The 12,308-nt window shown below is 40.3% G+C and overlaps 1 protein-coding gene across 1 annotated transcript in view; it reads left to right on the top strand.

The window, feature by feature from the left end:
• KIRREL3 (kirre like nephrin family adhesion molecule 3) overlaps positions 1-12,308 on the top strand; it is a gene marked incomplete at its 5' end in the record, with an annotated part of 152,255 nt that overhangs the window by 9,347 nt on the left and 130,600 nt on the right. Inside the window, one exon of the mRNA XM_015821452.1 lies at positions 1,508-1,658. Within this exon, the coding sequence (XP_015676938.1) occupies positions 1,508-1,658 (151 nt within the window). The remainder of the gene's footprint in view (positions 1-1,507; positions 1,659-12,308) is intronic.

Raw genomic sequence — 12,308 nt, 5'->3', positions numbered from 1 at the left:
TCCCTTGGTTCTAGATTTATTTATTGCTTTGCTGAGGACCTCTGATACCCAATGTCCCTTGGTTCTAGATTTATTTATTGCTTTGCTAAGAACCTCTGATACCCAACGTTCCTTGGTTCTAGATTTATTTACTGCTTTGCTAAGAACCTCTGATACCCAACCTCCCTTGGTTCTAGATTTATTTACTGCTTTGCTAAGGACCTCTGATACCCAATGTCCCTTGGTTCTAAATTTATTGCTTTGCTGAGGACCTCTGATACCCAACAGATTGCTATCCATAACTTGCTTTTGTTCTGTGCACTTTGGATTGGAAGATAATACCACTTTGTGCCTATTTCACCAAAAATCTCCACATGGCTTACAGTTCATTGAAAGCTCAACACTATAACAGAAGCTTAACACTCAGGAATGACTGATACAATCACATAACTCCGTAAATTATTTACTGAAATATCTATAATCATTTCCTAAAGCATCTTAGCACGAGGTACAATCAATGAAATAAAGCAATGATCAATACCAATTATGCATCTGTTTCTGCAACCAAAAACTTTGGTCAGTTCACTTGGTGTGGAAACTGAAATCAGTGATGAAACCATTAAAGCTCTTGGCAGGAGGGCATTAATATGTCTGGGTGGGACAACCAAAAATTCTTGACTTGTATCTCCAGATAATATGGTGCTCCCATCTTCTCTTGACAGATCTTAACTCTTGGGAAGAGATGCAACCATTGAGGTTCCGTTCAAGAGTTTGAATGCCATCACTGATATTTTCTCTCAGACTAAAAGCCTATTGGTGGCTGGTACAGTTTCTTTAAATCTTTGAGCCAGCAATATGGAAATTGAAATAGATTTCAAGCTCTTTCTTTTGTATTTTATTGCTGACCTTGTTAGCTTCAGTTTGTTCCTCCATTCAAGTCTCCCTTTTAATGCAGGATCAGTCAGTTTGCATAGCTTCAGTGCTAAAGGCTGATCCTATTCAAATGTTCTATCCTTTTTCAAAACTTAATAATGTGTTGAAACTTGCCCTTCCATTTCCTAAACATTTCTCTCCCTGCAAAAGAATACTTTTTTTCAATTGTATTCCTCCAGATGCTTCAGGATGTCCTTTAATGATGTCTGAGGGTTACTATTTTTTTGCTGGGAGTGGAAGATACTGACACTTTTATTATTTCATTAAAAACTTCCTCACTCTGATGCCTCCTCTCCTTGTCCTGCTAACGCAAGAAATACCCTTAGGGTGTCTCCCATTGGGAAAACAAGGAAGCTGCAGGGCAAGGAAGCTACAGTGAAAGAGAGTTCAGACTCAAATTCCTTCTTACTTAGCACAAGGATCCTGAACCCTCGTCGTCCTTTGAGAATCTCACCCATGTTTCCTTTAATCTTCAGGAAAAAGATATAAAGCAATTTCTTTCCCCTCCAATTAAAGCAGAGTGGTTGGCGAAGGGCAGGAGATACGTTCAGCAGAACATCAAAAGTAGTAACTGGTTCTTCGCTTTCTTCTGTAGACAGTAGTTCGCGATGGCAAGAGAGAAAGCATCATCAGCACCCTGTTCGTCTCTCCATCCGACATCGAGAACGGCCAAAGCATCGTCTGCCGAGCTACCAACAAAGCAGTTCCAAGTGGAAAAGAGACTTCAGTCACCATAGACATCCAACGTGAGTGTGTTGGCGGGTGTTGATCTTTTTCAGTCGGCTTTCGCCATTTTCTTCCACACAACATTCCCACTGTATCAAAGGTGCTTTTTTCGAAAGCCAAATGGACTTTCTTTGTTTGTTTGTTTTTAATTGGAAGACGTTTCGCTTCTCATCCAAGAAGCTCCATCGGTTTCACGCCCCCATTTTGCACACTGATTCCACACCCATTTACACACGGACTCAAGGTGATCCTGAGGACGCAGATAAAACCTCAAGTGGCCTCAGCAGAGTGATAACAACCAGATGACTGCAAAGAAATAGGATCCTTCCATTCCCCTCCCCTCCCCACCAATCCTGTCACAACTAAGCCTTCCATCTCACCCACCATCCGATGAAGGTTCCTGGATGAGAAGTGAAATGTCTTCAAATAAAAACAAAGAAAGAAAGTCCACTTGCCTTTTGAAAAAGCACCTTTGAGACTACCATGACCAGGATGACTGAGAATCTCCATAGACATTCACACTGTATGGAGAAGGGGTCAGAAATGAGATTACCTATACAGTCATTGTGGTCTATCCTCTTTACCTAATCCAATTACCATAAAAAGCTATTGGAGAATTGCTACCACCCTCAACCACCTGTAACTCCAGGATATTTGGGAGGGGGTGGGAAGAGAAGGGAGCCTGGCACTTAAACTGGGACACCAAATCTATGTGAGTATGATTCTGTATGCACACTCTAGTTTAGTTGTCTCTTTGTTGGCTTGTTCAATGTTGAAATCGATCAGCAGAAAGGACAACATTGAGGTGACGATAGTGCCAAATTTCCCCTTTTTATGGTTGGGGATGGTGCTATAAGAGAAAGTTGATGAATTCTCAGGGGTTTTCAGTAATGTAAGAGGCAGAGAGTAGAAATAAGGAAATTTGTTTTTTGCCTTGATGGAAAAGAAACATAGATTTCCACATCTAGTAAGAATAAGGCTTTAGAACAGTGATGGCAAAACTTTTAGAGACCCAGTGCCCAAATTGCAACCCCAAACCCACTTATTTATCACCGGGTGCCAGGTGGGCGTGGCCGCGGTGGTCATGGCAGACTGGGTGGGTGGGGCCAGGGTGGCGGGGCCAGTCCCTCACCATCTCCAGGGCACGGCATGCGTGCCCACAGAGAGGGCTCGGAGTGCTGCTTCTGGCACACGTGCCATAGGTTCACCACCACTGCTTTAGAAGATGCCATAACATGTCTCATATTACTGAACACCCAACAACTAGCAAACTTTTGATGTTCTTATAGCATTCTGTAGTTTGCCCAGGAGGAATGTTTACAATGCACATATTCTTAGGGCATTCATGATACATATGCTGTAGCTATAGATGGGAGAGCATGACAAATTGCCTGTGTTTGTTTACTTGAAGAATTGAAGAAATTGAATGTGCTGTCCCTCTCCTTTCCCTCCCCCCCCAAAAAAAAACACCCCAAAAATGACATAGGGACATTTGAATCTATTTACTCCTATTTACTCCTATTTGAATCGATTTACTCCTAGTGAGCAGTTTCACTGGTCAGTCATTAAGGCCAAACGAGTCTTCTCAACCGCATGGAAATGCAAGGCAGTTGTAGCCTAAATAATTTAGTGTTTGCAACGGCTAGCAGTTATTGCCAGATGAATTGTCAAGATTCAAAGCATCCTGAAAATGAAAGTCTAGGGAAACACGGAAAGGGCAAAGGGGAAGGTATGTTGCTGAGTTAACAGGTTTTGATGGCACTGATGTTTGGTGTTATTAAAGTGAGGAAAACTTACAGAGAGGGGTTAATAATGTAATTTAGCTGGCTGGAGCTTAAATTGCTGAAAAGTGGTCTCAAGTCAACTGTTGAGAGAGGAACAACATAGTAGCTTCTAAGTGGAGTGAATAGGATATCAGTCCAAAACAAGGGACACAGACATGGGAAGTGCGTTGGAGGAAATTATGGATGTACGGCATTATTGAATGCTAAGTTGTAAATGAGAAGGCATGAAACTCTTTTTAAGCAGTAAACAAGCTTTGTTTTAATGGTTATAACTTGTGGATAGACTGTATTTGCATCACAAGTAAATAAGTAGACTTTTTACTAAGTTCAATTCAATTTAATTTAAAATTTAATAAAATTTTATGCTTTACAAAATTTGCATAACATTCAAAACAAGCAATAATATTAAAAAAAAAAACCACAGAAACAATACAAAACAAAGGAACAGTGACGCCAAAAGAAAACATATTCAGAGAAGTTTCTGCCCTAAAAGTAGTCCATGTTGAACTGTCTGGCACTGTCAAATATCAGGAACTAACCACAGGAAATGTTTAATGACATTTTGTATTAAGCCATAAAATGCTCCATAGTCATTTTTACGTCATAAAATGTTTTCTAAAACTTGGCCAAATTTCAGTTCCACGGGAATGTGTCCTGGATTTGGGGTGCATTCTGTAAGTTAGCTAATTTGAAAATGTTGGTTGAAAATATTTTGCACCATTTCGCCCAGTTAGAGGTTATAGACACAAAAGTGTTTTTTTTAAAAAGGCAACTGGCCTTATACTGCTTATACTTATCTGTGCCCTCCAAGTGGCCTCAGGGGCTCTCAGAGAGAGTGCTCATGAACAGATCATTGCAAGGAGCATAAATCCTTTCATCCTCCACCCTTCAGTCAGAACTGAAGAAGCTTCTTGGATGAGAAGCGAAATATCATCAAGAAAAAAACAAAGAATGTCCAGTTGCCTCTTGAAAGAAGCATCTTTGGGACAGCCACTATCTGGATGACTGAGAATCTCCATAGACAGTTGCAGACACAAGAAATTTTAGTAGTATATAAATTCCAGTTTGAAAATGAAGCAGGATTGCTGAATCAGAAGCAGGCACTCCTGATGTTCACATGTCAACTATCGTCCAAAATGAAGACAGTGATTCCATAAAAACTTCCAGATGTAATGAATGAAATTTATTCATTGGGGGACCTTGATTCTTTTAGCAGCTTAAACTTTCTGCAAAATTGGCCATTCTTCTTTAGACCAATGGAAACAACTATAGCACAGTCATTCTAGCTTTTTCCATACTTATCGTTTCAAATATTGGTAGTCTCCATTTTGAACTGACGTTGCTTTTAAGTAGCAATGCTGCAAGAGATGAATGGCGTGAGAGCTGAATTTGTGCTGTGAACCAATCACCGCCCTCGTTGCTTTACAGAAATAATATTTCTTCATGGCTGAAAGGACAACATAAATATCTACACTTACTAATACAAGTCACCTACTTTCTGCATTTTTCAAGGAGGACAGATTAAGGGGAAATCCATTTTATATAAATGCAACATGGGTGGCTGAAATAAATCACTGGGGCTCAAGATGAAAANTTGGAAGCTGTGTGTCAATTAAAATTTTCTTAAAATCATCCCTACCTAAAATCCTCCCTAGGTCAGGCCCGCTTGCTGGAAAAGCCATGTCTTGAGGGCGCGGCGGAAAGTAAGGAGATCCGGAATCATCCGGATCTCGGGGGGTAGTTTGTTCCAGAGGGTGGGGGCACCCACAGAGAAGGCCCTCCCCCTGGGGGTCACCAGCCTACATTGCTTGGCCGACGGCACCCTGAGGAGGCCCGCTCTGTGGGAGCGTACCGGTCTATGGGAGGGAATCTGTGGCAGAAGGCGGTCTCGGAGGTAGCCAGGTCCAATGGTGCTATAAGAGAAAGCTGATGAATTCTCAGGGGTTTTCAGTAATGTAAGAGGCAGAGAGTAGAAATAAGGAAATTTGTTTTTTGCCTTGATGGAAAAGAAACATAGATTTCCACATCTAGTAAGAATAAGGCTTTAGAACAGTGATGGCAAAACTTTTAGAGACCCAGTGCCCAAATTGCAACCCCAAACCCACTTATTTATCACCGGGTGCCAGGTGGGCGTGGCCGCGGTGGTCATGGCAGACTGGGTGGGTGGGGCCAGGGTGGCGGGGCCAGTCCCTCACCATCTCCAGGGCACGGCATGCGTGCCCACAGAGAGGGCTCGGAGTGCTGCTTCTGGCACACGTGCCATAGGTTCGCCACCACTGCTTTAGAAGATGCCATAACATGTCTCATATTACTGAACACCCAACAACTAGCAAACTTTTGATGTTCTTATAGCATTCTGTAGTTTGCCCAGGAGGAATGTTTACAATGCACATATTCTTAGGGCATTCATGATACATATGCTGTAGCTATAGATGGGAGAACATGACAAATTGCCTGTGTTTGTTTACTTGAAGAATTGAAGAAATTGAATGTGCTGTCCCTCTCCTTTCCCTCCCCCCCCAAAAAAAACACCCCAAAAATGACATAGGGACATTTGAATCTATTTACTCCTATTTGAATCGATTTACTCCTAGTGAGCAGTCTTTCACTGGTCAGTCATTAAGGCCAAACGAGTCTTCTCAACCGCATGGAAATGCAAGGCAGTTGTAGCCTAAATAATTTAGTGTTTGCAACGGCTAGCAGTTATTGCCAGATGAATTGTCAAGATTCAAAGCATCCTGAAAATGAAAGTCTAGGGAAACACGGAAAGGGCAAAGGGGAAGGTATGTTGCTGAGTTAACAGGTTTTGATGGCACTGATGTTTGGTGTTATTAAAGTGAGGAAAACTTACAGAGAGGGGTTAATAATGTAATTTAGCTGGCTGGAGCTTAAATGGCTGAAAAGTGGTCTCAAGTCAACTGTTGAGAGAGGAACAACATAGTAGCTTCTAAGTGGAGTGAATAGGATATCAGTCCAAAACAAGGGACACAGACATGGGAACTGCGTTGGAGAAAATTATGGATATACGGCATTATTGAATGCTAAGTTGTAAATGAGAAGGCATGAAACTCTTTTTAAGCAGTAAACAAGCTTTGTTTTAATGGTTATAACTTGTGGATAGACTGTATTTGCATCACAAGTAAATAAGTAGACTTTTTACTAAGTTCAATTCAATTTAATTTAAAATTTAATAAAATTTTATGCTTTACAAAATTTGCATAACATTCAAAACAAGCAATAATATTAAAAAAAAACCCACAGAAACAATACAAAACAAAGGAACAGTGACGCCAAAAGAAAACATATTCAGAGAAGTTTCTGCCCTAAAAGTAGTCCATGTTGAACTGTCTGGCACTGTCAAATATCAGGAACTGACCACAGGAAATGTTTAATGACATTTTGTATTAAGCCATAAAATGCTCCATGGTCATTTTTACGTCATAAAATGTTTTCTAAAACTTGGCCAAATTTCAGTTCCACGGGAATGTGTCCTGGATTTGGCGTGCATTCTGTAAGTTAGCTAATTTGAAAATGTTGGTTGAAAATATTTTGCACCATTTCACCCAGTTAGAGGTTATAGACACAAAAGTGTTTTTTTTAAAAAGGCAACTGGCCTTATACTGCTTATACTTATCTGTGCCCTCCAAGTGGCCTCAGGGACTCTCAGAGAGAGTGCTCATGAACAGATGATTGCAAGGAGCATAAATCCTTTCATCCTCCACCCTTCAGTCAGAACTGAAGAAGCTTCTTGGATGAGAAGCGAAATATCATCAAGAAAAAAACAAAGAATGTCCAGTTGCCTCTTGAAAGAAGCATCTTTGGGACAGCCACTATCTGGATGACTGAGAATCTCCATAGACAGTTGCAGACACAAGAAATTTTAGTAGTATATAAATTCCAGTTTGAAAATGAAGCAGGATTGCTGAATCAGAAGCAGGCACTCCTGATGTTCACATGTCAACTATCGTCCAAAATGAAGACAGTGATTCCATAAAAACTTCCAGATGTAATGAATGAAATTTATTCATTGGGGGACCTTGATTCTTTTAGCAGCTTAAACTTTCTGCAAAATTGGCCGTTCTTCTTTAGACCAATGGAAACAACTATAGCACAGTCATTCTAGCTTTTTCCATACTTATCGTTTCAAATATTGGTAGTCTCCATTTTGAACTGATGTTGCTTTTAAGTAGCAATGCTGCAAAAGATGAATGGCGTGAGAGCTGAATTTGTTCTGTGAACCAATCACCGCCCTCGTTGCTTTACAGAAATAATATTTCTTCATGGCTGAAAGGACAACATAAATATCTACACTTACTAATACAAGTCACCTACTTTCTGCATTTTTCAAGGAGGACAGATTAAGGGGAAATCCATTTTATATAAATGCAACATGGGTGGCTGAAATAAATCACTGGGGCTCAAGATGAAAATACCCAATACGAGCCCTTACCTGTCATTAAACAGCAGAGGACCTCCAGCAATTTGTGTCCCACCCAGTTCTCCAAAAGAGAAACCTTGGTTTTGTTACAGAGAGTGAGCAACTCCAGCTGAAACATCTGTTCAAAGTGATTTTCATACCATCAGCCACATCAAAGCAGGCTCCTGTGAGTAATGTGCCAAACATCACAAGTGGGATTAAAATCATGTTTAATGGCTTGATATGCCATAAGCTATTTATATAGCTAAAGCCCAGGGGCTATATGGAAATCGCATCCTGTGTGGATGCCAGGATGGAGCTAACTGGAGGGAAACAATTATTATTTTTTTTAGTCTTCCTGCACCAGAAGCTTTCTTCTGCTTTGCTCACACTCAGTGCTTAAGTTTGTAACTTTGGGATATCTTCAGGAATCAGGAGGGAGTGAGAAATAGTAAATCTGCTCCATTGTCTATGCCACAAAACATCGGCAGTGTGATTGCTTGAACTCGGCAATGTGATTTCCTTTAAGTCAAAGCAAAAAGCTTTCAAAATATATAATGTAATCCCTGAAATAGGCTAAATACAAATAGAAAGTTCCAGCTTTGTCCCTTTCATTGCATCACTCTGTCTAGTATGATTGTCAGTTCTATCCTCAAAATATTAAGAACAGGCCCAAGCTGTGTTTGTATTCTATCTTATATTTCCACCAACTAAACATTTCCAAGAAGAAGAATGGATTGGGGCTTTCATTCTATTTCAAGGGAAAATTTAAAAAGTGTTTTGTGGCTACGGTGGTTTATAGGCAGTCCCTTTCATGAGCTAAAATGCAGGGGCAGCTCCTTCTGTGGCTTTATTACTTACAAAAGGCTTACGTGAATGATCAATTACTGATAAATAAAAATTCCATTATGCTGAATAAATATTTGTCTGCATTTATGCAAATTTTACTTGATTTCCAGGGTAGGAATCTCTAGCTTGCCTTTATAAGGCCATTAGGAAGCAGGATGGGTGTTTTGATTTTCACAGAGAAAATCAAAAGACTTTTTTTTACTTGTCCTTAATCTAAGGTAGAATTTGTTAAACTACTATAGGGGGAAAACATACATCCAACAGCAGAAAGGACTCTGATTTCTATGAGTACAAAGAGGATCCCTTTATACATCCTAAGCACAACTAATGTATTGTCAAACAATGGGGGAACTATCAAGAGAAGCTTGATTCATACATAATAAAGGAAGGTGATTAGCTGTTGTTGTCTAACAATAGAGAAGTGTCAAGATGCCTGCAAATGAATTAAGAGTGTACTGGATGTCTCTGGGCTGTTGTGGGAGCACACCTCATTTAAATTCCAACCTGTGCTTTCGCTGATTGTAATTCGGATTGCACGTTTTAAAAACGAGATTAAAGCAAATTGAAAATATCTATAATTTCTCATCATAACTTCCCAGCCAGAAGACCGTGGCTATACTCCTAACAAGGCATTCATCCCAGCTTGGTAAAATCCTCCCTACTACGAGGGGGAAGTCAGCAAGGAATAACTTACCCCAAGCGATTTTGACTACTACTAGGCTTTTATTTATTTATTTATTTTTGGCTTTTCTTTCATTCTTCCATCCAATCTGCTTTTGCTAAGTGAGTTTCATTAGTTTCAAAAAACACATTTCTTTGTGGGTTTTTTTTCCAGTTCATTCTACAGAATCCTGCAGTTCTTCAAACAATACGATGTGTCGTAGTAAGCCTTGCTATAAAAAAAAACAAAACAAAAAACAAGTTGCCTATGTGCAGCTAGGCTTCTCTTGTAACAGGATGAGGGGATTATAGGGATTAAGGTATCCACTTTAGGTCCAAAGTTTCTGGGAGTGAATATCAGTCTCCAGCAATGATGTTTCAGGCTGTGTTCTTTTTAATAAGGGACACGAATGCCATTGATCTCAGGGATTTGTCTAAACTGACCTATCTCCTGCTCTTGATTAAGTGACATTTTTTGCAAAAGCTCTCCTTTTCTTCATGATGCTATGACTGTTTTCAATACATTTAAGATATAGTCCACTCGTATGGCCTACTGCTAGAGAAAGAGATGGAGGCTACTGTTCTTAAATGCTTGTGTGGAGCTGGTATTTCTGTGCAGTTTAGTCATCCTTTGCATTTAAATTCTTTTGAGCGAGAAACTCCAAGCATCAAAGAAGAACTCAAATTCCTGCTACCGATCATCCCTTGGAGAGAACCAACCTAGAACTAAGGAGGAATTTCCTGACAGTTAGAACAATTAATCATTGGAAAAATTTGCCTCCAGAAGTTGTGGGTGCTCTCTAACACTGGGAGTTTTTAAGAAGCGATTGGGCAACCATTAGTCTGGAATGGTATAGGGTTTGCTGCTTAAGCAGGGGGTTGGACTAGAAAACCTCCAAGGTCCCTTCCAACTTCGTTATTCTGTTTTTCTGTTGTGTCTGTTCCCACTGCCATTAAAGCTTCTGGGAGTCCTCAGTACCATCAGAGACTGTAATTCTACATCATACCAGGGACTAGAGGCTGCCCAACCACCTGTTTTATATTCATGAGAAGCAGATGGCAGTTGGGCCATCCAGAAAAGTCTACTTTTCCATCTGGCCAATGGAAATTTTGGAACAGATGATACTTATTCTCTGCTAAGCAAGGTTATGGAATACTGATACTGAGAAGGCTCACCATTAGCAGGGAAGAGCAAAACAAATGGAGCCATAATTGATGGTTGCAGATTCAAACACAATGTTGGGCCTCCGATATGTTTGAAATTTGCACTCAGCAATGTAACAGAATGTCTCTCTCCTTATTCAAGATGTCTTAAATTCGTGAGTGATGAATTAAATAAATTTTACACATTTTAAAGGCAATATCTTCTTCCCAATTGCTCCACAGGCATTTGGGATGACTCCTGGCATGAATAATGTTGATTACATCACAACAGATGCTTGCTTTTAGACTGTCACCCTGTATTTACTTTCCTGGAAGAAAAATTGGTTGAACATATTTCGAATTTACTTCTAGGTAACTTCACCCAAAAACACACTGCTGTAATAGTACTGAGCCCAAAGACTAATTATGTGAAGGTTTTTTCCCCTGTTTTATCTCCTAAAATGTTTAACCAGTAGGTACAACTGATTAAAAAAATATATAAAAGCAAATCGAACCATTAACAGAATAATGACTCCCAGTAAACACCAGAAATCTGGAAAACAAATAATATACAGATAACATAAACCAGCTGAACAAGTGTGGGGAGTGCAATGACAATTTTCTTTAAGTTCTATTTACCAAAGGCTCAAGAAATGGAATTATTCTATGGCAAATGACAGAAAATGAAAATGGTATCTGATGAATGAATTCCACAATCAGGCCACAGCCACAGAAATCTGGCTCGCTCTTCCTCTTGCTAGTACTCCAGAGTGGTTGACATGATTCCTTTTCTTGTTTGATTCACAACAGAAACCCGTGGAGATGAGTTAAAGGCAGATAGAGGTGATGGAAGATACAAAGATTTGGCACTGTGGAATGCTGTAGTCATAGGCAGGTCACTTTATGGAAGATGTAAAACATTTGACACTGCAAAAATGGTGTGGTCATAGCCAGGCACAAAATTAAGATCTGGGAAGAGGAAGGTGGAAATTTGAGTGATAGAAACTTGAGAACTTATCTTTAATGAATCATCTTCATTCTTTACCACTGAAACAAAAGCTCTGGTGAATGACAAGCATTATGTTGTTTCAAAGGATAGAATCCTATCCATTCTTTACTGGTTCTCATTTGGTTTCTAAACACCCAGTACTGTAGTTGCTAGCTGATCACTTCACTGTTGACTTGGCCTCTCCTGCCCAACCCACTCTTTCTCTTGGTTCCGTGCATCTGGGAACAATCATGGGAGATCTTGAACTGCTCAGAAACGCAGGCAACTGTTTTAAAGTGTTACGTGACAGAAGATCCTCATTCCACAGTTTGTCAGTCTTGCTAGCACTGCGTGACTCTGCTGAGGATCCTGATGAATCCTTACATTCCCGGTCTTCACCGCACCAACCTTCACACCTAACTCCTACTCCATTCCTTAATGTTCACCTGGTTCCTGCATTTCTTTTTCCTTTTCCTTGACTTTGGATGTCTTCCGTTTGGACCTCAAGACATCGCTGCTTCGGCAGTGTCATGCTCAGAAGAGTTTTCTACATCACAGTGCAAGAACATTATAGGCTTTGTCAGGTGCTTTAAGTCTGCTTTTTCAGGTTGATTCTTCCTGACCCACCCACTAGCAGGGCACATGCCTGTATCGCAGCGTGAGCTGCCAAGTGGAGCATAATGGAGCACCCGCCTCCAGCAAATCTGTGTCAGCCAGAACACAGTTGGGAAATAGAGGCAATCTGGCACAGGCAGAACAGAAGGAACCGATCTGCTAGATGACAAGGGCCTCCTGTTTCAAATGTGACTGTTTGACAACTTAATTTGCA

Source organism: Protobothrops mucrosquamatus, unplaced genomic scaffold (genome assembly GCF_001527695.2).
Source record: "Protobothrops mucrosquamatus isolate PMUCROS unplaced genomic scaffold, P.Mucros_1.0 scaffold1333, whole genome shotgun sequence".
Classification (NCBI taxonomy): domain Eukaryota; kingdom Metazoa; phylum Chordata; class Lepidosauria; order Squamata; family Viperidae; genus Protobothrops; species Protobothrops mucrosquamatus.
The sequence above is the reverse complement of the archived record's forward strand: the minus strand, read 5'-3'. Positions and strand labels throughout refer to the sequence as shown.